Source organism: Lingula anatina, chromosome 2 (assembly GCF_051362555.1).
Source record: "Lingula anatina isolate TDL-2025a chromosome 2, LinAna3.0, whole genome shotgun sequence".
Classification (NCBI taxonomy): Eukaryota; Metazoa; Brachiopoda; class Lingulata; order Lingulida; family Lingulidae; genus Lingula; species Lingula anatina.
Window position 1 is genome coordinate 46,900,885 of NC_141768.1, and position 26,844 is coordinate 46,927,728.

At 37.0% G+C, this 26,844-nt stretch overlaps 1 protein-coding gene and 1 long non-coding RNA gene across 5 annotated transcripts; one reads left to right on the top strand and one right to left on the bottom strand.

The window, feature by feature from the left end:
- Positions 1-1,215: 1,215 nt before the first annotated feature.
- On the bottom strand, positions 1,216-26,844 carry LOC106155689 (nidogen). Of its 4 annotated transcripts, XM_013530629.2 has the most exons (26): positions 26,592-26,844; positions 16,204-16,352; positions 15,809-15,953; positions 15,278-15,486; positions 14,453-14,547; positions 13,863-14,006; positions 13,398-13,634; positions 12,707-12,907; positions 12,290-12,502; positions 11,853-11,975; positions 11,409-11,531; positions 10,254-10,385; positions 8,564-8,698; positions 7,445-7,573; positions 6,711-7,049; positions 6,101-6,250; positions 5,608-5,736; positions 5,288-5,404; positions 4,896-5,006; positions 4,557-4,679; positions 4,037-4,208; positions 3,559-3,716; positions 2,966-3,089; positions 2,543-2,661; positions 2,144-2,279; positions 1,216-1,855 (listed from the first exon to the last, which is right to left on the bottom strand). In XM_013530629.2, exons 1-25 carry the CDS (start codon positions 26,784-26,786, stop codon positions 2,146-2,148), a joined length of 3,906 nt encoding a protein of 1,301 aa, XP_013386083.2. In that variant the 5' UTR covers positions 26,787-26,844; the 3' UTR covers positions 1,216-1,855; positions 2,144-2,145. The 4 variants fall into 4 exon arrangements, with proteins under 4 accessions (XP_013386083.2, XP_013386084.2, XP_013386086.2 ...); XM_013530630.2 differs by lacking the exon at positions 10,254-10,385; XM_013530632.2 differs by lacking the exon at positions 8,564-8,698.
- On the top strand, positions 19,809-21,534 carry LOC147763769 (uncharacterized). Its single transcript, XR_015333255.1, has 3 exons — positions 19,809-20,019; positions 20,248-20,498; positions 20,658-21,534. It is a non-coding gene; the product is annotated as an uncharacterized LOC147763769 (long non-coding RNA).

Here is a 26,844-nt window from a genome sequence, read left to right on the forward strand (position 1 = left end):
GGTGAGGTATTTGTATTACGGATGTGTAAGGTTGGGTGCCAGGTTCCACAGTAAACAGGACTCGGGGATGGCGCATCGGATTACAGCCTGATGTGGCGTGGGTGTCTGGGTGGGCGAGAGGGGTCTGGAGTGGTGAGGGCGTGGCGGAACTTAGGGTATAGTAAGACTAATTTTATGGATAAACACATTTTGATCCTTCATTTCCTCGGGAGAGGGTTGGGGGTAGGGTAGATTATAGATAGTTGATGGAACAAGTTCGCAGAGGACCGCGCTGAGATTTTTCGAATCGTAACTGTTAGTTTTTTCCCTGTTTTGGTGAAATGTACCAGAAATACAGCATTTTTATTTTTGAAGGTCATTTTCACAAAGGAGACAAACATGAAAATCGGGTATTCTGATCGAAATCACGTGAAGTTATTTTACTCAGTGTTCAATATCGGCAGTGCAGGCTCTGGGAATAGTTCTTACTGTATGTGCGCGTTTGCGTGCAGGGCATGATCTGTGTTGACTTACTTGTACATAGTGTAATTAACATACGATTTCATTTTGGGAGAGGCATAACTGGGGCCCTGCCTTTGACGATATTTTTATTGAAGAGTTTCTATCCTAGGAATGTGTACTGGTACATTGTGGTTAATTCTTCTATTGGGGGACTTTACCATTAATACATTAATCAGTACGATTAGGAAAATAAGAACTGGGAGAGCGAATTAGCCATTTGTCCCTTTGCATATAAGTGCAAATATGACACCAACATATTGTGCACACGTTACATGTTTCGAGGAAGGAATAGTCGGTCGGAATTCATTGAATCAAGATGTTAATCTAAATATAGATGTTGAACACATATCCAGTGCTTTGAAATGGGAAAATGTGGAGTTGACATTCACTGTAGTTTTTAGGTAAAAACAATCCAATATACTACCCTCTTCCAGTCATTGTTCTAAATCAGATTTCATATATTTTAATACTTTACTATAAATGCCCACATCAAGACATCTTCACTTTTCACCTATTCAAGTTTCTTGTCACTATGGATTTCATCATAAACTATATACAGTTTTTATAATAATATAATTTACGCATATCAATCACACACACACACACACACACACACACACACACAAAAAAAAAAAAAAATACCATTAAACTGGACAAATAATTTTTGGTCAATATCAGTCTAGGAGAAAAATTGAAGAAAGCAAAAAAGAAGAACTTGAAAAGCTTGGCCATTTATTTCTCTGTAGTTCATAATTTTAATGGCAAGGAGAACAGTTTGAGCAACAAAATTTCATTTGAACATGATATCCAAACTGATACTGCTACTTTTTTAAAATGTAAAAAAGATTTTACAGGAAACATCTAAAATTTCTAATATATATATATACGCTATAAAAATTCAATATAATACAAGTTGGGTCAACCTGAGAGGTTTAAAACATCTGGTGCCTATGACAATGGGAGTATTTCCAACTCCACCTTTAACTGGGACATTCATTACTTAATGTCTTGATGAATGAGTATGTCTAGTTTTCATGCACCTGCCAAAACTACATCTCCACTGGCATAAAATGCATCAAGTCCTGCGAAATTTCCCTTTCTACAGAGGAGCTGTTCTAGTATAGGGGGGTTTATATGTTCTGTACAAAAGGAACAAAGTCCTTCAAGATGAATATACACATAATATTACTGTCAAGTTAAAACCGTCATTATACAATGTCTTAGATAAAGAACTTATTCAATATTAGAATCAGTGGTTCTTGAGGACTTGTTCTCTTCATAACTGTGAAGAGGGATGGATGTCTTTCTCCTGTATCTGTGATTTTCTTATTTTGGCAAACTTTGACGTTAGCACCTGAAAAGTAAAATATCTCTACATTTAGTCTGTTCGCAACCCAGCGTCACAAAATAGAATATCTGTGCATGACAAGTTGTTGTGCACTTATCATTAGAGTTGTATACCTTGCCTTTGACAGTCTGTGAAAACTGACAGTCACAAAGTCTCGATGAAGTAAATTCCTTATTTTAATTAACACTTAAAACATGAACCTCATTTTTATTTTTGAATATCAAAATAAATATCAAACTGACAAAAATTTTTAAAAAAATTGCAAAATGAAGCTCTTTTATAAACCACACTCACCTTTACAATTTTAGTAAGAGTTCGTTACATTCATTTTCATCCACGTTATCTGGGCATGCGCATGTGTGGCCACCGTACTGGGTAGGCAGGCACAGGAAACGGCAACCTCCGTTGTTACGAGCACATGCGTTTGATCCTGTGATACAAAAAATAACTGTCAACTACTGCAGACATAAATCAATCATTATAACATATTTTCAATATTTTGAAATAATAGGAGACACTAGTGAACCACAAAATTATACATTTTAGTCATCAAACACTCTTCAAAATTGATTAATCACTGAATTGGCTGAAACATGATCTGACCAAATTGTCAATAATCATTAGTCTACATTAACAAAACTTAGGCTAGTTATCCTTGCCATTGGTCAGTTATGACCTACTGTGGTCACCCACCTGCTGGACACTGATTCCTGACCACTGAAATTCCATACAACTTGCCATTGCCACCAACAGGCAAACTCAGAGCCTCGTTGGGACGTCCGCCATTTTTATCTATGTTGGGGATCGTCTTGCTGAAATATCAATGTGACCAATTATTCTATTTCTGGTACTACCAAAACTATTTTTCTTGGGTCTGACAGTCAATGAAAGCTGAAATTGACCAAGTCTTGACAACTCAAATACCTTAAACAGCCTGGATCAGTTAAATTGATCACTTAATGCAAAAAGGGCTTTAAACAACCTGCACATAGCAAGGAGATTTGACCAAGTATGGCAAGATATATATAATGCCTTCATACTATCACAGAATGCCATACAATACATATTTGTCATTGTGTTAGAGAAAACAGTTAGTTGTGACCACTGGCTACTTACGTCTCCCAGTCCGTCCAGTATATAGTTGTGTCTGTGCTGGCCAGACCAAACGGATATGAAGCCAGACCATAGATGGTGCGCCTACCAACGCCATCTATCCTCATACATTCAACCCGCTGTGTACCTACAAATTAACAAAGAAAATGGTGATTGAAACAAATTGCAGTAAAATGAAAATAATTGTCATGATGTCCATGATGTACATAGCTAGAGTTTGAACATGTATACAATATAAATACCAAATAAATAATTCTGTTTTCAATGTTTTAGTTGTTTGTGCATGGTTGTAACATGCAGATAGTGCCATGTCACCTTTTACACATAGCTATCTGTGATAGGCTATAAATGGTTGTAATGTGTTATGCAAATGTGTCTTTTGTGACAGTCCAAATCAAAGTGTATTTTAATACCAGTTCATATCGGAACAAAGCTTTGACATTTTCTTCAAAAGCTTTCAACTTCTCAGAGGCCAAAGACATACTAGATACTCATAAGGGGATCTTAAGTGAACATGGACTACTGTGTGTTACATATTGCACATTGTGTTAGTTGTGATTGTGTATTGTGTTAGTTGTGACAAATGTTCGCATTACCAGCATCTCCCCAGCATAACTGCTGTGAAGAGTAATCCATGGTCAGTCCATTGGGCAGCAAAAGGTTGTCCTGGACAAATATTCTACGGTTGGTGCCGTCCATGTTGGCTACTTCAATCTTTGGCTCCCTTCGGTTCCAGTCAGCCCAATACATGTTCCTTGAATTACATTAAGGGAGTGTGTTAGCTGTGACTGTGCCACTGTGTTAAGAGAACCATTTAAAATATGTGCATATAAATAGAAAACATTTCTCATATTTTTATCTGCAATATCATACTCAAGGAAAGTAGTCTTCTACATATAACATGGAAATCATTGGTAAATATAGGTCAGAATATCAAAAAGAAAACAATATTTTTAAAGTGAACAGAATGAGTGCAGTAAAATACACAATCCCTACATAATAAGATACAAAAAATAAACCCACATTGAGTGTCAAGTCATCAATATTTCGATCCCCCACGCCCATGCTCCTTACCCCCTAGCTGGGTCTACAGCAATGCCTCTGGGGTTGACCAGTCCAGTCTTGAAGAGGGTCTTCCTGTAGGATCCGTCCAGCCTGGCCACCTCTATTCTGTCCAGAGCCGAGTCTGACCAATACATGTTCCTGGACACCCAGTCCACAGCAACGCCCTCTGGGGAGCCAAGATCTGCGGAGAAAAAACAGGTAGAAGTTGACAACAGAACCGTGGGCATTATTCCTTTATATTAATTAAGACAGAACCAAAGAAATGATAGAGAGCTTGATTTATGATTTACTATTTGTTTACAGCTTTGAATTCTGTATGGGGATATAATACTTAAAATAGGTCTTCTTTCAGGGGCGGATTGAGGCCATCTTCTGGGTCTTCTGGATTTTCAAGTTATCATTGTCGGGTATCCAATTGTTTCTGTCGGAAAACGGTCAAAAATGTAGGATGGATAAACAAAGATAATTAAGAAAACTGTCAGAAAATATCTCTGGATCCGCCCCTGTATTTCTACTGTGGCACTGGTACCTTTGATGACAATTTTCTGATCAGACCCATCCAATCTGGCCTGGCGGATCACCCTGTTAGAGACATCTGTCCAGTAAATACTGCGCTCATAACAGTCCACATCTATACCAATAGCTGTCTGACCTGGGGGAGGAACATGAATTATAGGTATGTCCATATGGCATGTATAGACAAATGATATTTTCAAATATACATTGTTATTATCTTGGTTTAACTGTTTAGATTGATACACTTCATGCATATCATAACTGCTGCATGGAGAACTACACTAGGCCTTTTTTCTTGGTTTTAAACAGTACAGTTTTCACCTTTCATATCTGAATAGATATAACGATATACCTGGTATGAGAAGCACCTGCTTGCCAGGCTCTCTCTGGCTGGGGTTGAAGGGCACCTGCATAATGGACATGCCTTGAGTATACAGGAGGTAGCTGTCTGCCGCTGAGGAAGCTGTCAAATACAGTTAGTATTACATGTTATGTATTTCTTTTAGAACTTGTCATTATTCATATTTTCATGTACCATGACCGACTTTTTTCACTTTGGAATAAATTAACACTGACTGTTTCACTTTCTAGTACACAGAGTGCTTATGATATTATTAACAAATCTTAATAGTTACAATTCATTCAACATGAAAATTGACAACCAAACTTGAATTTTTTTAATAGAAATATTATTCTTTAATATATTTTTTTATGAAGTTATGAATTATAACATTTATTGCCTACCATAACACCTCTTTCCATCACCACGGTAACCTCTATTACACAGACAGACGTAGTCACTTCCTGCCAGAGTGCAGGCGGCATTGGGGTCACAGATGTTGGGGTTGTTCCTGCAGTTGGCTGAAATGATGAATTTTATCCCATGAGCCCTTATGAAATGATACCAAGCAAAAGGTTGGTAAGACTTAAGTGGTAGTTGGAAATTGGAACAAAGGCCTCTTATATAAACAATTTACAAGGAATCAAATTAAATAGTGTAATTTAAAATGTTATTCTTAAATCTGTGTGTGTGTGTGTGTGTGTGTGTGTGTGTGTCTACTCACCTCCAGGTCTACAAGCGTAACCGTCTCCCTCATAGCCCTGCCTACATATACATCTATATGCTCCAGTGGAAGACTCATACAGGCAGTCAGCATTAGGGTCACAGTTGTTGACTTGATTGCATGGCATAACTAGAAATTGAACAAAATAAAATATGAGCCAGATATGAGAAAATATATCAAAATAAAATAAAGATTAAATAAAATTCAGCTAACCATGTAAACTAGTTAACTCATGACATGGTATAATTATATAATTATAATCATAATTATAATTATAAATATTAACTTGTGTAAATAAACAGTAGTTCCATACAGACTCGGTAAGCATTTTAATGTAAGTAAAATGGTATTGAATCAAAAAATTTAACAAACATATGAATGAAAATGAAAAATTATTATATATTAAAACTGTATTGCTGTGATAGATGTGGCATTTTAAAATTTTAACCCCCTCCACACACAGGCTCAAGCAAACATGCACACACACACTCACCAGATGGCGTGCAAGTGCGACCATTTCCTGTGTATCCCTCCCTACACTGACAGACATAACGGCGTAGAATGGCGTCTGGCACACACTGTGCGTTGCGATCACAAATATCAATCACATTACACTGCTCTGGGGTACATGTATAGCCATCCCCTGAAAATACATACACACATACAGGATCCTACTCAGATTCCATTTACTGATCTCCAAAAAAATATGAAAAAGACACCATTATTGCATAAATGGCAACTGAAACATTCACATAACTGTTATCTTTGGTAAAAATGAGCTAATTGATTTAAATAATAATGACTGTACAATTTACCCATTCAGAAAGTTTTAATGTATAGTAATATATAAAATATAAAACTTTCCCATGAAGCAATAAGTTTTTATCAACAGCACATACACAGATATACATAAAAATTTATTATATATTGAAGCCCATGTCAGTTCAAGGAAGCACTCAATTTTACTTAAATTTTAAAAAGAACACATTTATAATCATATTAAAAGGTTTATTAATTAATAAACTAATAAACAAAAAAAAAAAAAGTATTAGATATAATTTCAACAATAACACAAAAATTTCCAATATCCCCTTTGATTTTACCTCCATAACCCAGAGCACAGCGACACTGGTACGATCCACCGCCCACATCAATACATCTGGCGTTTGGGTGACAGTTACTGAGGACACTGCAGTCATTGGCCTGTTGACATGTCTGACCATCACCACGGTAACCAGAGTTGCAGCGACACTGATACCGGCCATTTTCGTAGAGGCACTGAGCGTTCACATCACAGTTGTTGACAACACTGCAATCGTTGCTTGGTAGACAGCGCTGTCCATCGCCATAGTAACCTTGGTTACAGCGACACTGATACACGCCCTCGACAGGTACACATTGTGCGTTAATGTCACAATTGTTGACCACATTGCAACCAATCTCTGAAAAGGAAAGCATTCAGTTTGTGTTGGGTGTCTTTCTTAACCATTTAGGTATAAACTGCATCACATTATGTTAATGTCTTGGGCTTTGTTCAGTAAGAAAATGTGAGAAGCAGAAAAAATATGAGCTAAAAATTATTTGAAAAAACTATGAAAGAGTCACTAAGCCAGCCAATGTCATCTGCTGTGAATACAACTGACACATATGTTAGCCCTTACTTATCAAAAATTTAAAAAAACATTTCATTTATTAGAGATGAAAGTGGATCTTTTCAAGGCACACAGCTATAAATGGAGTTTGGAGAACATAAATACAACATCCCATGAATTCTGGTATAAATCTGTAAGACTTCTATCTCTCATCCATTCATTCTTCTAATGTCTACAATCCTTACCATACTGAATCCTAGTACAGTCTTTTCCATCTCCTGTGTACCCTTCGTGGCATTGACAGCGGTGGAACAATCCACTCACGTCAAAGATACACTGGGCATGGACGTGACAGTTCTGACAGTTGATTTCCGCTGAAGAACAACAATTAAATTAATTGATTAATTAAATTTATTAATTAATTAAATTAATTAAATTAATTAAATTAAATTAAATTAACAGAGGTCCCCATACACATTCTACAAGTCTTAGTTACATATATGGCATTTTCAGGCTTTAAGATTATTTTTTTGATTTTAGCAGGGAGGCACTTGATTGCAGCTCCTCTCTCCAGGCAATCTCCACGTAATCCCACAGATCAGTCAGTGAGCAAGGAGATCAGTTCACAGGATTTACATAGCAGGGTATAGCAAAAATGTACCTACTCCCTTTAACTTAAGTTATAACTTAAGTGTTTTATTGTTAAAACCTTCTGGAACAAGGCCTAAATTTGATAAGTCTATTTTAATTGGGAATCTAAGATTCTGCATTTTAAGGTGCATATCATCTTTTGTATTTTGAACATATGTACTTTCGATGGCATGTCTGAATTACATCTAAAACCATCTGTGCGTACTTCAGTTGTACCAGACAAATCAAATAAAATAAATATAAGAAACCAGCATGTCATAAGCTCTTGGACAAATTGGTAAAAAAGCAAATTATTTCAAAAGCCAACAAAAGCAGTTTTGTTTTGGTTTGAGTGCACAAAATAAGCATTTGTTACCATTTTTAAAACAAAGACTGAAAAGCTTATGCTTCCACATCTTTTCAAATATCTGGACAAAAACCTGTATCATGCACAAATAATGGCTATTTTAACATAAAACTATCATGATGCAAATTCTTTCAACTGAATAAATTTCACATAATTTAAATAGTGTTCAAACTGATAGTGTAAGTTCAGCACTGCTACCACTAAACCCTCTTTTCAAGAGACAAACTTATAATTCAAAAATATCATAAAAACATTTCATAATAAATAGACTCTTCTTTACTACCAAAAAAAAAATACAACATGATTTTGGTTTAGTTAAATATTGCAGACTTCGGAATGTTTCTCATTTCTATTTACCACTACTTACGTTGCTCAGTGCCAGAACACGACAACCCATCACCACTAAATCCATCGTTACATTCACACTGGTAAGAATTTGTGTCTTGGTCAAGCACACACTCTGCGTTTGCGTCACAGTTGTTAACCTCATTACAGCTGAACTCTGTAGCAAGCACACACATGTTATATGCAAGAATTCTGGGTAAACTTGACAACTATAAGCTCTATGGTTAACCAGGCCAAATAACCAGTCAATTTCATATTTGGACTGCACAGCTTTCTGTCAAATCTGACTGTGGCAATTGCATTACATGTTAATATTGAAAAACAAAGATTTTGATTTTGAATATAGCAAAATTTACAGTTCCCAAAATACATAATTTATTCTTTTCAATGCTTAATTCAAATAAATGACAGAATCAAGGAATCATTAGTGAATTTGACTGATTAAATTGGCCAAGTCAAAGCAAGGAACTGAAACAATAAAAGCCTAATTAATTGAAAATATAACAAACACAACAAAGACAGCAGTCACTGCTTAGCTAAAACTGAAAACATACTGAACTACACATTGGCAGATCCAGGATTATCTGGGGGGGGGGGGGGGATTCAATTTTTTCTGTGAAATGGGAGGAAAATATGAAATAGTATAATTTTAATACAATATGCCTGGCAGAGGGGTGAACAAATTGCTTGGTATTGTCTTGTGTTTCATGTGAGGGAGAAAGGCTAAGGAGGAAGAGCACTATTCCCACTGGATCTGCCATTGCTAAACTGCATCAAATATTTGTTCTACAAATACAACTAATTCCCGGCATTTTTCTAATGGTCTTCTGAAAAGGTCTACAATTGCCTATTGATGATTTCATCTAATATCAAATTCTGCAAAACAAAATTCAACAGATAATTTATATGTAAATAAAAACATAAATGGAAACTAGGATGAGCTAGGTTCTTTTAACACACTTCCTGATAACAAAATAAAACAAAATGCCTATAGCGATGAAAAGAAATCTCAAATTATTCAGGTCTTATAAATGGATTAAGCATTTGCAAACTTGAGCCTCAGATTTGTGAGCACAAATACCCAAATTAAAAACTCCAGCCACAAATTACGTAAGAACCCCAACATAAAATTAGTAGCCACGAGCACAGCGATAGGACCCATTAACTATAAATTCAGTGTTTGTGTGGCACAAATTTTATGTGGATGTACTTAATTTCTGTCTCCAGTCATTTGCGGTCCTAAATCTAAGGCTTATGTTAGCAAGTAGCAATTATCATTTATGAGACCTGTTATCTAAGAACACTTAAACTGTGATGCAAAAACACAAATAAAACAATACAAAATACAATATCAGACAAACATTTGTAAACTACACAAACAGTGCATTAGTTACTCTTTTGCAACAATTAAGCATGTTATATAATAAATATAACTACAGACATAAAGGTTATGTTAAGGATGGTAATCATCAAGCTATTTGTGCCTTGATCAAGTGTGTTAGGTGTGACAATGTTATATTATACATAATGTGTCAGTGCAGCAACAACAGAAATGACAGTAACATAAATGTATTTGGTAGGTATAGAAAAATCAGATATAAGTGTACTTTGTAAGGTGTATTAATTAGGCTTGGTGGTTGTGGTGAATGTATTAGTTGTGACATCACAGATGTGCTTGGATGTGATATTATTTCTGGAGTGCCATATCTTACCAATGCGGGTGCATTGAACTCCTGTGCCAGAGAAACCAGAGGTACATTCACACTTGGGTGCGCCAAGATCACTGTCGTACACACAGCGTGCATTGGGATCACAGCGGTAAGCACCACACGTCAACACATCTCCTGAACCAAAAATAGCGACATCATGCATTGTTGGGGAATGGAGAGGATGGGGTATGAACACTGCAGACCCGTGATAGATTGACAGAGCAATCTTTTTTTAATTTTCTTATTTTTTTTTAAGCTGAAGATAAGTAGCACTGGGATTACATCAGTTTTCATTAAAGTATTCATGAAAAGTAAAAGGCATTTTTTATTTGTAGACCTTCAAATGAAGCACCCCTTTTTATAATAATGTCTTGGTTTGGATCTGCAGTGCCAGTGAGGTACAACACAACAAAAGCAGTGTTAATGCCAGATTGTGAAATATTTTGAAGAAAATCAATTCTGTAATTCATCAAAATAAAAACAAATTGGTGCTGAAAAGACAAAGGTTCTGTTCATCTTTGCATGAAATAAAATAGCATTTCACATAACAATAAATAAATAAAATAATAATAGACAGTTTTCCTTCATTAAGTTGTCCAAAAGACCAATACATTGAACAGTGTGCTTGCTTTTATGATAATTCAGCATGTAAGCAGTTACCATGGTAACTTCTTGCCAAGCATCCTTAGTAATGCAATGGGGCATAAGTAACTGAAGCAAAATATAGACATAAATCAAATCTCAAACAGCACTGATTATATATATATATATAATGTTTCCAGTAACATAAGCAACATAAATGCTGAAATATTGACTGTAAAGCCTTTTTGAAGCCATGTAAAAATTGCTGCATTTACAAAACAAAAGTAAATAAATGTGTACGTGGTTGGTTGGGTATTGAGAAGTTAATTTAAAAGATGAAATTTAATTTGGTAGCTAAGACACTGAATTATCTATCTGTGTGTGTGTGTGTTCCGTATGTGTGTGTGTGCACGCACGTGTAATTGTGTGTGGGTGTGCGCGCATGCAAGTGTGTGCTATATGGGGCGTAGAGATAATTATGACTGTGGATCCAATTTTCCACAATATCTTTAGTCAGGGGGGCAATCATGCACCCAGTTCTGTCTGTGGCATCCTTCTGTACGTCTTCTCACTCACTTTGACAGTTTCTTCCGTCGCCCACATAACCAGCCTCACAGCGACATTCATGACCTCCGTCAGTGTTGTAGCAGCGAGCATTAGGATGACAGGTGTCTCTGCCTGTGGCACACTCATCTATATCTGAAATACATAATAGATATTCTTATACACTATCATCTATATCTGAAATACACAATAGATATTCTTTTACATACTCATCTATATCTGAAATATACAGCAGATATTATTTAACACTCCAGTGCTGATAAATAATTATGTTCAGTAAACCTGATAAATTATGACTACAGGCATGTAATCAAAAGTATAATCTCAATATGTATCGAACCATTGCATGTTAATTGTAAAAGAGCAAAATGTTGTAATCTGACTTCTAAAAATTGATTTAAGTTTAAAATTTTTGTGCAACTGAATGAATTTTCAAATAAACAGAAAAAAGCTTACCTTCACATGTAATTCCGTTGCCTTGGTAACCATTCTTACACCTGCACTGGTACTGCTGTCCCACGGGAGTACAAGCTGCGTTCTCGTCACATATCTGACCACTTGAGACACAGGGGTCACTAGCTATTAGATAACATGATTTTTTTTTATTATTTAGAGTCCATATATTATTGAAAATTAGTCTGGGATCACTCCTTGAAACATGGCGTGGTGGAAAAATACACAAAGGTCAATAATTTGATTTAAAAGACTACATTACAGTTTGTGTAACAGTTCAAGATTTTATGATCTTTTCTATTATTTTTTGATGCTAAAAGACTGAAGTAATTTTTTTAATTTTAATATATTATAGTTCAAAAAGTTCCAAAATTTAGGTTGTTGCAATTATTTTTTACATAACAATAAAAAACCAAGTACTAGTATTTCTGTTTACTCACAAGCCATGGGTGACACTCTGTTGGTCAGGGCATATCTCACAATCATTTCTTTAGGGTCGTAGACAACAAAGTTTCTGGACACCCCCAGTTTCATGGAGTCTGTATCCTGAGGTTCGTATTCGCAGGCTTCATACACTACATTCTGGTCCACACTGTAGCGGTACGCCACCCCATCCAGCCTGTATACACGGTCTGAGTAGGAACGCATCTGGCCTGAAATGAATTACAAATCATGTCCACTAATCAGAAATATATGCACATAGACGTCTGGTGTGGTACAGTACTTTTTTTCTCACTTTGACAGAAACAGATGTGTTAGGTGTGACTTTTACACATAATTGCATTTAGAACAACGGTATGTTGGTTGCAATATTGCGTTAGGTGTGATAGCAATTGGCAGTGTATCCTATGCACTACCTGTAGAAATTCTTCTAAACTCTTCATTATAGTCATCAATGGTGACTTTTTGGCCTTCCTGTATTTCTGGGATGGTGCCATTGATGTAGGTTTGCATCTGCATGTAGTTCAGAGCATTGTGACCCTCAAAGTGTTGGCGGACTGTTAACACATCGCCTGTGCTCTGGAAACGGACTGTGACTGTCCTGTTCATGCGGCCCCCTGGTGAGTAAAAAAGTAAATATGATTCTCAATCAGCACAGAGTCCAAGAAATATTTACACATATGCAATAACTACATGCATCTTTCAGTTTGAGAGAAAACAAAATATTTAACATGGCATAAATTAAAATAAGGGTAACAGAGGCACAGAATACTGGGTGATCTGGTTCATTCAATGATTTAGTGTTTGTGATTTTTTTCAAATATTTACGTACAGTGAATGATATATAATTTGAGGATGTAGGCACAGTCCCTTGGCCCAAACCGTAATGAAAATTTATAATAGTTCATTAAAAATTGCAAATAATACATTGGAAACTGTTAAGAACAAGAATGCTTTGGGGTAGATCATTTAAATTTTAGTCAGATCTTTTTATTACCTAAAATGATCTGAATTTTCTACTAAACATGTGCTCAGTGATTTCGTAGATTATATGCAATGGCAAACTTTTGCATTTCTATCTTCAACGACATTGTATCACCAGCTTACCTGCCACCATATACCCATTCTTAGATCCTGGTCTTTCTGGTTTGGCAAACAGCCACCCCAGTATACCGCCCACTGGAGCCAAACTCTGCATACTGTAGCCGATACTAGGTGGAATACGACTGACAGCCGTGTACGCTCTGCCGTCTGAGGTCACAATGTACGAGTGGAGGTCAGTTGGACCGACCTGCTGACCATTGATTGTACCTGTCACTATGCCATTAACTCTCTGTGGGACACCTGGCAAGGATAATCATCACATATGAAATAATTACAATTAATGAACATTCTGTTTAAGTTTAGAGTCTATTTTCTTAAAATAAATAGATTTTAATGAAGTTGATCTGTTGAAAAATTAATTTGTATGTCATTTAATACCTTAATCCAAAAAAAAAAAAAAATAATAATAATAAATAAAATAAATAAATAAAAGAATTAGACCAGGTACATTGCATAGGTATAACCCACCTGGTTCCAGACAATCTTTCCCGTTGCCAAAGAATGGAGCCACACACTTGCAGCAGAAGCCAGGGTTGTAGTCTATACACTGTGCATCACTGTGACAGGTACTGGCCTGGCTGGCACAGGTGTTATCTGCCTTGTCTCCTTTATCTGTAGATATAGATATATCCAAATTAATCATATGAGTTTTTTAGTAAAAAATATCTCAAGTTTCTAATGATAATGTTACAGTTTAATTGACAATAAATATGGCATATCAAGTATATGTATTTTCAAGATTGGATGATCACACTGCTTCCATGAAACACGATAGGTATTATTCTTCTCTTAATTCATTTGCATGTAAATTAATGCCATCAAATGAGAATTTACAATCTCCACCTCCACACACACTCATGCATATGCACGCATTCTCTCTCACACACACACAGTCTGACACAGATGATCGGGGCACACATGAACACGGACACATACATGCAGGTACTGGGGACAGACAGACACACAGACAGACACATTCTCATGAACACATACACACACACACATGTACAGAAGTACTAGGAACACGTACACGCACGCACGCGCATGCAAACACTTACCCTGTCCAGAGTTGGCATCTGCAGCCTTGACATTATCACCATTAGTAAACCCTATGTGGAACATCCATACCCCAGGGCTATTCACATTAGACCAGCTGTGGAGACAAGAGAAAAATACTTGTCAACTCAGGGAAAAGAAGTATAACACAGACAAAGGCATTGGTTTTAAAAAGGAAACATCTATTCAAGTTACCAGAAGTATTTTCTCAAAATAAAAAGCAATTCACAAGTAATTATGATAAAACCTGCCATACCTAATTAGCATCAGAATTTAAAAGAAACATATAATTTGAATGGGGGGTTATAATGATGGGAAATGATCTTGTAATTGCATTATAACACCTCTTTGAAAAGATGATGGAAAAGCACCAATAAAACGTTGTGAAGAGCATTTTCACTTGTTCCACTGCTGAAGACAATATTGTTTCACTAAATGGTCAATTAATGCAATTTTACATGCTAAATATAAATAATACAAAATCGTTCCATTATTACGTCAAATTGTTATACACAAAGATCGCATTCACAACGAGTTGAGCCAGGCTTTACAAATCCTGGGGACTAAATATGGTGGACGTACATGAAAGAAAAACCGCCTAATCTTTTAATAGTCTCTCCGCCTCTCACACGCCTCCCCATGTGTCGTCCCAATGGAGCCGAGATTAAATGACTGTCTCCCGCAGGGACGACGTGTGGGGAGGTGTGTGAGAGGCGGAGAGACTATTAAAAGATTAGGCGATTTTTCTTTCATGTACGACCGCCATATTTAGTCCCCAAATTTGTAAAGCCTGGCTCAACGCGTTGTGAATGCGATCAAATACTCACAGAGCAAAGTTGGTGGCGCCCTTGGTGGCAGACCCAGGCAGTGTCAGTCCTCTTCTCTTGTCTCCAGCGTCAAACCCGGCCTGGGCAGGCACATCTGGGGCCAGGGGAGCGTTCTTGCCCCAACTCTGGATCCAGTTGATGTCAACATAATGGAAGAGAGCAAAAGTATCTCTCCCATCTGTGGCTAACACAACCTGAAATGTGTTCACCTGAAAGAAACAAACACGATGTGTTAGTTGTGACAGATGCGTTAGGTGTCACCTGATTTGATGGACTGATTCTGCTATTATAAAATCAATCTGTGCATTGTGTACTAAGACGAAGGTAATATGTTATTTGTTCTGACAGTTTCTTGAACATTCATGCTTAGCATTATGTCTGTGTCCTTCGCAAAACGGGTTACGTTCACCCGGAAAACATCGACAGAAAAAATGTTTTCCTGCGATTATTAAAGGAAGTGTGTTAGGTGAAACCCCAGTGATTGAGACGTGGATTGCGTTTGACGATCACAAGGAATTCTCAAGATCTTACCAAATCATGCTGCCTGTCATAGTAACCAACTCTGTCCCACGTGGCGATGAAAAGCATTTTTGCTCTAAAGTTGTTGACATTTTTAAAGTGTTGTTGAATGGACCGCGATGCCCTGTTTAGTAATTGCTGATTAGCTACTTCTTTTCTGAAAAGTAAATGAATAGGTAAATAAAAATAGTGTGAAATTGATATTTAGCACAGTTTTGTAGTATTTATGAGATGGTCGCACTATTGCAGAATATCTTTAATGCTAATGACTAAGTTCAATGGACAAAACTAAGCTTAAAGAAATATGCTTTGGTACAGTTCTTTATCTATCTAGCTACTTAGGTATTTTTTGGCATCCTACTCAATGAATTAAAATATCACCTTCTTAGATTTTAACAGAGACTAACCTATAGTAGATATTGCCTGACTCATCAGTGGTTGTGTCTATGTCTGCCAAGAACACTGCTATCACTTCATAGCCTATCCGTGGCAGGATCAGGTCACTCTTGTGGCGTGGAAGCTCCGTCACAAAAGACAGGTGACCGTTACTATTTACCTGGAAAGAGAGAGTCCGTTTACTGACTATCATTGTTTTGTAGGTAAGAATGTAACCATTATATCTGAGAGAGAGAGAGAGAGAGAGAGAGAGAGAGAGAGAGAGAGAGAGCATGAAATAATCACTTAACAAAACACATTATGAAGCCATCAGAATAAACCGGGCTAACATTTAGATTTCACCCATTTTCGTGTTAAATCCACAAAAATCGACGCCCTGAACATTCTAGTTACATCACATTCACATTTCCACTTCAATTCTGTTTTTCACCACAAACTTTGTTTTTGATTGAGGGATGTTTTAATACCCGTTGTCAGGAACATTTGAACCCTTTTGAAGTACAAGCCAAGGGAGTTGCACCTCTGAACGTGCTTGATTTTTGATAAAAAGATATCACGAACTACAAAGGTCACAGAGACCCAGAGCACTCTATGAATAGAAGTGAATTAAGTTGCTTGCAAGAATTTCTTATAAAACAGAACTGATTACAGCCACCAAGAACAAACCTGGGTGTACATTTATTCCTGTTTTCTTATGCGTTTCAAATCCTTATCCTTATATTCCTTACTCAGTTTTTAATTGAGATATTTTACAAATATACTGATGTTTCTTTTATCATTCCTGTGACCCATGTTGGGTTTATTTACGATGCCTAAAAAAAAAACAACAAAAAACACTTTTTGTCTTGAAAACCCGTCCGCTAGTCTGGGACGATCATCATCCCCACAATGCGCCGGTCTGCGTTGAATCTTCTCCGATTCCTCATCTCGAATCGATATTTTGGCTGGGATTATCCAAAGCAAAGAAAAGTAGCTTTATTTTATCAATGCAGAGATAAAACTTAGACCCTCAGAATTGTTTTGGTGGCTTTAATCTGTTAATGCACAAGAACATGATCTGGGGGCACAAAAATAAACCAGACAGAGTTGTAAAACTCCCCCAATCCCGTTGGCTCGTGGCCTGATTTTTCTGCTCTTTTCCTTTATCTTATTTCTCGCTATTAAGACTGTTCGCCTTTTGCTCTCTATTATACAGCAGTTCTCACTACACAGTTATGCACGTAGAACCTTGTGCTCAGGGCCGATACTAGAAATCCACCAGCTGATAGTGCTGGTATACATTTTCAACTGCTGGCGGGCTAGTTGTAAGAAACAAGCCACGTTGTTTTAAACATTCGTGTCTGCAGGAGAGGATCACAGTCGGCGAAAACATAAAGCCAGTGATACTCGTGCCTGTTTAATCTGAACAGGTACTCTTTACAGAATAATGGAAGCCCAAGACAGATTGGTATGCTAAAGAGAATTGGAAAAATATATTAAAATTACATTTTCTCGTTTTTGTATATAATTTCTTTCGAGTGAGATTTATCAGCGTTCGCGGATTGATCTTGTTATTTTAATACAAGAGTATGAAAGTTAAAAAAATTGTCTTTGTCACGTACGCGTATCATTTCACACACATGTAAACGACAAGGGTTTATCCACAACTCCACATATGACAGCCGTATGCCCGTCTTCTAGTAAGGATGTACAGGCGCGACCAGATGGGAGAAAGGCCTCGAGCAGCAACGCGTCAAGATAGTTTATGTGCGCTTGAGATATAAAACAAAATCTTAAGCACGTACAATTGTTGAATTGAATTGTTCAGAGTGATTTTGATTCCTGTTTTTGCTATTTTTTATAATTTTTTCTTCACCGACCAAGACAGGATAGTGGAAACTGTCAAAAACTTCACCTGCGCCAGGATAAAAGTGTATTTCGGTGTTTTAGAAGTTAACGTTTATTCTGCCTGCACTGTAATATTGCGACTGAGCGGATAATTACGAGAATACGTACTAACATGGACTTTATCCCAGCATGTCTTCAGAGCGTTTCCTTTTTATTTATCAAAAACCACTCATGGGAGGAAGCAAGCGAAGTACAAGAGGAACAAGAAATTAAAGGGGGCGGGAAGATATAGCGATATGATAAGAATTGACACCTGTGACAAGGCCAAAAAGTTTTATGGTTTCCTTCCCCGGGTTTTCTTTACTCAGTTGACAGCGACAGATATTTTCCTAACAATTTTCAGACTTTGACTTTATGTAAAGGGTATATGGTATGGGTAATAACGAAATGAATGCAATTTTGATTAACTTGTCAATGAGAACTCAAAAATGCAAACGGAAGAATATAGAAATTTTACATAAAATATAACAATAAGTGAATCAACAGGTGCACAGATAAACAGCCTTGTCAGGTAACAGACATTATGACTACTAAAGTTTGTGTAGGCTACACATACCACCTGAGGTACACAGCCCATTATAATCATCACCATCACCACCATGTTATTCAACTAGTTCAAGCATACAGACTACGCCTTAGGGACTCTCACTGAATGCAATCAGATTGCAATCAAAACCCGCAGAGCTGGATCGATCTTCGTAGAACGGAAGTTTCATTGGGAATGGGCCCTTAAATAGATATGAAGTTGTTTGCGCATTTTGTTAAAGGGACACAAGTCAAAATGTCTTAAAGAAAAGAAAGAGAGAAAGGGGTCTTCCCGACTTTATAGAAAACTAAATTCATTTCCTTTAAATTTTCAAACCTTCAGTAACTGGAATTCAAAAGAAGGGGAGGATCTAAATGTTGCACAGAAAACAAAATGACTCCAAAGCCTGAGTACTCCCTGAGTACATCTGTATCAAGGTCTACCAGCTGGTTAGTATCCAGAAATACACCCTCCACCAGGGTCAGAGAGGAACATTTTCATTAGATATCCTAGGATACTTCTGCAGCAATTGTGTGCTGCCCAGAGAGAATTTTTGAAGAAATATATTTTCCAAATAAAGAAAATAAGAAGGAATTGATAGCTGAATTGGTTCCTTTAAGAGGAAATGTCCCCAAGATAATGATGGCCAGCCCTATGTTCTTTGACGGACGCAGTGGGTAGCACTAAAACGAGACAAAGTCCAGACATTCGGAAGTATTGGGTGCATTTTTAGGGTTAAGTCCTTACGAAACTTTTACACCAAATCCGGACATTAGTGTATAAGTCCATAATGGGGCTTGTGTTTTTCGTAGTAGAAAGGGCTGCAACATATAAGCTGCTATGTTGATAAATATTATGACAGTTACAGTATACTGATTCTGTGATCAGTGTTTCTGTCTGTCGACGTTTTGTTAATAACGACCAAGCGCAAATGTTATTAATGAAATGTTTTAACAAACTTACGTAAAATTTCCACAGGCTTTCCCATCTCTTTACATCCATATTTTATTATTATTATTATTATTATTATTATTATTATTATTATTATTATTAAAACCAACACAATCTCTAGATAGTCCTCACACTAGTAAAAGAAATCGTCTGTGGTGATTTTATGCCAGTGCACTAGTGTTAATAAGGGTCTCGTGTTAACTATAAAACCTCAGACGCTGCGGTGGTATTCAGAACAGATTAAGGCATATTTCAATGGGGAATACCCGCTTTAAGGGTCTGCCGCTAGATGGCGTGGGGGTGAAAGCAGTCCTTCTTAAATCTCGCAGAATCTCGCTCACGGCTTTACACCAGAGTTTAACATGGAGCGTGTGCACGCGTCGCTGACAGTGAACCAACTCAAACGCAATTTACTTGAATGTGGTGCCATAACATCTGGATGAAAATGTGAATTGACTGAAAGGTATGTGTTTTCTTTTCATTTAGTGCTTGAAAAACAAGAATGCTAACTATTTTCCTTGAAAAAAATCGAACATTAGTCGAGGTGTGTGTGTCAAATCTGACATGTTATGTACTAGTACATGTAGACTACTGTAGGTACGAGTAGGCCTACGCTCATATTTTGTTTTAGTAGCACGAAAGACGAAGATTTTTTATACTTAGTAAATGTACTTATTTTTTTCTTTATAAGGTTACCCAAAGAAGGCCCATATATTGGGGGCAAAGCCTGAAACTGTCGATTTCAGGACCCCAGGACAGCCAACTTCAAGAGCAGGATAAAATGATTACTTCAGGAATCTTACCCGTCACTTCACATCAGCGGCAAAGATTGATGTAGCCACCAGTTATGCCTACCCTAAAGCTGACTTACAGGCGGCTGTGATGGACAACAACTATTGCCAAGTGCCATGAAAACAATAATGCATGGATAGAGGGAATGATGTAAGTGAAAACAGAGGTCTAATATTAAGAATCAGGCCCAAATATGAGAAAGAATTATCAAACTAGGTGATGTGTGACATCATAGAAATATAAAATTGTATCTTAACTATTTAATGCTGTAACCATCTACCATGCTTTAATGGGATATGACTATTTCAGGTTGAGGAACAAACAGCGAAGGACACTGAGCATAGCAAGTTACAACAAGGAAAGAGCGCAATCTGACACAAGGAGAGACAATGGCGGATCACTGCTTCCAGATTTGGAGAGATAATGTCAGCTACAGAGAAGAAGTATATGAACAAACTGTATGAATAATTGTTGTGTCCAAAACCATTGCAGACACATGACAGTTGGACCCGGACCCGATTTCCCCTTTTTGGAATGTGTACCTCATGCACGAATCTGGGCCTAAAGAAAACCCGCAAATACTATACTAAGTTAGAAGGCCAGATGTTCATTACAAATCGCCCATTCTGCTATTTTGCTGTGTTTACATTCAAAGATCTGTTTGTGGGGTTGATTCATTCTGACGCTGGATATTTTTCTACATGTATTTTGCCCAGGCTAACTTTTTTTAATGAAAAACACTATAGGAAGTATGTGTCAACCAGTTTATAGAAAGTACCCCTGTATGAGATGGTTTTAGCTGCAATCATAATTTTGAAGTGCAATTTTAAAAAATGTTTTCACTAAAATGAAATAATTTGGTGGTGCTATATTCTTTACAAAAAGTACTTATGTGTTTATGCTGTTTTTAATAATATTTAACTGTAATGAAAAAAAACCCATGATGCTATTTTGTAAAGTATTTTAGTGGGATGAAATAAATTGCTAGTTGTATTTACAGCAAATAATTTGGTTTTTCTGCTTTTTAAAGAATTTTCAAAGTGATGACATAATGTGGTGGTTCTATTCAAGTAAAATAATTCATAAGTACTATTTTGTAAAAAGGAACAAAAAACTGTTAATTTGTAAAATGTTTGCTTTCTTTAATTTTTATTTCTTAAACTGTTACAAAAAGGTTTCCATACCTACAGTAATCCATTGGCTGAGAAATTGCAGCTATATATTCAGGAAAGTTATAGCACAAATAAATTATCTAAGTATTACATGGTTTCATGGTTTTTACTATGAATAATTATTTTGTTTAAATAAAATATTTGGTTTTGCTGCTTTTTAATGAATTTTCAGAGCGATGAAATAATATGGTGTTTCTACTCAAGTAAAACAATTCAGAAGTGCTATTTTGTAAAAAAAAGAACAAAAACTGTTCATTTATAAAATGTTTTCTTTCTTTAAATTTCATTTCTTAAACTGTTACAAAAAGATTTCCAAACATGCATTATTCCATTGGCTGAGAAATTGCATCTATACATGAACAAATAAATTATCTAACTATACCTAGTTTTATGATTCTTACGAGGTACTGAATAATGATTTTAAATAAAAATAATTATTTAATTAACATTACCGGTCATGCTCAATACATCAATAAAAAAGGATATTACTTAATAACACAACCTTATGCGGGTAGTAGGCTACCGGGACTTATACATATTTACTGACAACTCTTCTGAAATTACGGACATAAGAAAACGCACTTTGATAAATCATACTTCCTAGGGGCACTTTCTTGCTATGGAGCTCTCTTTCCAAAACTTTATAAGTTTTGCCAAGATCAATTAACCTTTTTACGTGTATTCTTTTTGAGGCAACTCGTCTATCTTTAGCCTTAGGGGCCTAATTACTGTTCCTGGGTCAAGTTGTAACTGACCCTTTAACATGGAAGGTGTGTTGACATGGGCAACCCTTCACTTCAAACGAAGCCCTGAATCCTCAAGAAAATTATGCCCACCTTGCCGACTTTGACATTCAGGTACACAACAATACTGAGGCATGTTTATTAAGGCCAGTACCACAGTCCAACGTATACAATATCCAACATGGCGACCTAGGAAGGACTGAATTCACACTAGCGACACCTGGCGCCAAGCGGGCTGGTATTCCCCATTAAACACGCTCCTCACAGCATTACGGCGTTCAAATCTTATGCCTCTTCCGTTCTTGCAAATCATTCACATCTGAAGCGTTGCATGAAATGAAACGCAATCTTCTAATATGCAGAAGCCATACCCGAAACCCTCAAACCTGCTTGAGGGTTATCTTGCTCTCGTTTGTGGTACAAGAAATTCTGAAGTATCTTTGCGGTTTGCAAAGGTGCAGTGAGTCCTGGTGTCTACATGTATGAGTTTTAGGTTTTGATATTGTTACAGCTGTTTGATGTAGCTGTTTTTGTGAGGTTTTCTACTGTCATCCAAGTTCATAATGGTAACTTGAGCGCATTAGCTTCATTTTTTCACAAATCTCATAAAAAGTAATAATCATTTCTGGGGTAAAGTGGCAGCAAAGTTGTACTTAACCTCTCGTTTAAAGCTACACGTATACGTTAAAAGAGAGCAGTAGCCATGATTATCGCGAATTCATAGTTACTACTGCTATCCAGTTATGCAAGATCGAAGTTTAAAAGTGGATAATAATTATTGCACTTCCAAGGAAATAACAGATATTCTAAGAGGTATTTGTGCTTAAGCGAAATATTAGTATTTGGTGATGTTTTCCTGCATAGTGGGTATTATCTATTTCAGGTCATTTACTGGGGTATTTGTGTGTATGCTTTTGGTTGTGTATTTCTTGTCCGCCAAACTATTGAATTGCAAGCGTGTTTAGAACATTCCATGCAAAAATTGCAATAAAGACGTGAATCTGAGGGAGTTTGGAAATTGGGGTTTTAAAACTTTTTGGCCCGAATAACCCTGATATTTTCACAGCTTCCTATTCATTTATCATATTTCTGATATCTTAAAAGAGAAGTTTTCATTGAGTTGCAGCGTATCGTATCCAATAAGTTAAGATGTGAGGTTTGCACAAATTTAAGACCCTCTTCTAGGTAGGGAAGTTTATATAGCCACCAGTATCAGAGTACAGCGGCTGACATACAGAATATTAACACTGCTGAAATATGTTTCATGAGCAATATTTTTGTCTGCTTCTGTTCATATAAAATGTAAGATAAAAGTCAGAACACCAGGGTGACTAACATCTGTAGAGAACATTACGCTGGGAAGAGAGATAAAGAAGACACAGGGAGACAATTGTTCTGACAGAAACAGGAGAGGAAATCCACCGTGCTGGGATCAACACCAGATAGCACATGTGGGACTCACGGAGTGTCGGGAACTTTTCTCACTTTTTCCGTTCTTTCTGTGATCGGTCATCTAGTTCAAGGATATTGAAACCAGACGTTTCCGCTTACTTGGCCTACCTACTCGTCCCTTGCCTCCCCCTCTTACACCTCTTGAAAAACGAGCATCAATTAAAGAGAAAGACTACCGCGCTCAGACTCAAGTACTCTTCTGTTTAGAAACCGTGCCAGGGTTGTAAATTGACACCTCTTTTATTTCACATTATTATGCCTATCGTTAAGGCACGTGCACTTGAGGGACGTACTGTTTCTTAACGAGGTGGGATAGAAACCATTCTTGAGTTGCCTTTCTACTGTTATTATACAACCGCGTCTAACAGCCGGCCCTCGTATTTTACTAACATTTTTTCTCTTTTCTTTACAGTACAGAAATCGGGGAATAAACGAATATCAATACAGAAAGAAAAGTTATAGGCGAATGAAATACCTTTTACCAAGCTTATTCTCTACAACCTTCTTACAACCTTACAAAAAAAAAAAAAAAAAAAAAAACGTTTATTGTATGGGGAATCGTCTTTATACAGATTCATCACTGCTTCGTTTTTGGTTTTCATTATTTAAGACAATAATATGCATGGTTAAGAGGACGTGCCTGAACAGTCTGACGTGTTTTTGTAATGTGTAAGGCCTGCACAATGCCTAAACCGCAGGAATTAGATAAAACACTTTAATTATAGCATATTTTAGAGTGCCATGTTTTTTTCTGGCGTGCTGGGGGAAGGGTGGGTAATTAAACGAATGTTTTTTTTTCGAAATTGACCACAGGTAAGATTGGTTATCTGTAGATTTGATCATGTTTTCCTCGTAATAAAACGCCGAAAAGGAGAAGATAGGGCGCGGTCTATGAACTTTATAAGTCTGAAATAAGTCATTAATATCTTCTGAAATGTCCCTCAACTGAGCTATCAGATGGGCATGGGGTCTGAAATAAGCAATAACATTCTAAAACAGGCATTCCAAGAAGCTTATCCCATCTCAGGTGTAAATGGGTATTATGGTCCAAGTAAGTTTTGGAAAATATAATAGGAAATACAACCTTAACTTGCAAAAAATCCAAATACACAGAGTTGATAAACTTCAAGTGCCTGGAAAGGGAATACCAAGCTGACAGAGGTCCTAAGAGTGGTTGTGATGGGTAAGAAATAATAATAATGAATGCAAATCAGTCTTTTTTTTCTTCAAAATGTACCATTATTTTATGGCAAGTATTCGATCTAGTTTTATATGAACTCGCAGTAATTTGTTAAGCCTGCACGTTTACCACGCACCTGGTAGTAGATGGTTAAGATAACGGCGCCCGCTAACCGCATACCGCTCATATGCATCTACAGCTAAATGAGGAATTATCACCCCAGAAATGTTGTCTATTTTGTTGGGATTAATCGCCACTTATTTTGAACATATTCTCGGGCACTAGAGAACATTCCTGAGTTCACAGAGATATTTCTTGGTCTACCTGCGCCGGCAATAAATTGGTTTTTGACGTCTTCTGCGTACTCTTCTACTTTACAGTCGAATGCTCAGAGGTGCTTGTATGTAGAGTAGTCAAAGAGAGAGAGAGAGAGAGAGAGAGAGAGTGGGTGGGAGGGGGTGGAGGGTGAGAGAGAGAGAGAGAGAGAGACAGAGAGAGACCCACACATGTTGTGTTTATTTACAGTTGTATGTTATTTTAGCGCTCACGATAGTAATTACTTAAAGCCACTTTTTCCTATTCAGTTTAGTTTAACGTCCCAACATGTGGATTGGATTTCAAAATAGAGAGTAATGGGAGGATAATGTAACAGCTACCGAAGTGTAAACACAGTAGACTGTGATTTTCGGATTAACAGCATCTTTAAACCTGTCAAGTCGGCTTAGCAATTTAATCCTCAGGATACTTCCTTTAAAGCTGACAGCTATCTTCACAATGCCGATGAAACAACGGCAGTTTTTGTGTAACAGATTTTGGAATCTCGGCTGTCTGTGAAGAATAACAGACATGTGGCAACTGAAGCCATGTGCTGAAAACATGTTGTCCCGTGCCGGCTTCCCGCTTTTCTACATAGTTCTTATCTTTTAGAGACAATTTTAACAATTTTGATACATCGTAACATTTCTGTAGGTCAAAATTGTAAAATTAAGACTGCATACTGTTCTTTCAAACGATTAAATGATTACCCTAATATTACAAAGATATATATCAATTCGAGGGTTTTTTGAAATGACAATGCAGCTGTACAGGACAGACCACCGGTCGAGATCGAAAGCAGTTTCTGAGGGTATCCACGCCTTTTTCCGCTCCATTTCTGCCAGCAAAAGTTTACAAGCTTAGCAGCTATCCTGTAAACACCTCAGTATCTGTGAACTGTCTTGTCTCTCAGTGTTAGACATTCACTTTTGCATTTAGAACATTCAAGCAGACAGTAACGGTTAAATAAACTGACCTTTCATTGAGAAGTGATTAAGGAAGCGCACTGTTGCCATTGAGTTATTCCGCGGCATCATCAGCGACCAACGAAGCTTTAGCCTTATCTACATAAAACGCCCTAGCAATTACTTTCCAAGACCTTAAAGAATCTTGAAATGAGACGAAAAGAAAGGAAATACCTATAAATCAGCCATGGGAATGATTTTTTTGGGATTTCTGACGTTTTGGTAAAGAGTTAACATTTCGCATCATGTCAGCGGGTGCACGCACCCATACCTTTGTACAATTGCTTTCATGGAATATCATTTGAAAAATCTCTTCACCAGCTGCTGCTTTAAATGTCAAACGTTAAAATAGTTATAAAAATTGTAATAAAAAAGAACGAAGTGAATATGAAACCCAGAAAGTAAATCAAACTTACAAAAATACTTCTGTGTCTTTTGTTGAAGAAACCGATATCGATATCAAGTGGGATCTCCTTGGAGCTAACATCATCTCCTTTCCTTAGTACTTTGTCTCCGTTGCTGGGACCAAACGGGTACAGATCCTCTCTCGGAACTCCTAGAGACGCGGAGAAAGAGCAGAGAAACACAAGCAGAAGTTGCACGGTACCCATCGTCGTTCTGAAGGCAATGTGCTGTGTTTCCTTCTTCGTGAAATGATACCGAAGAACC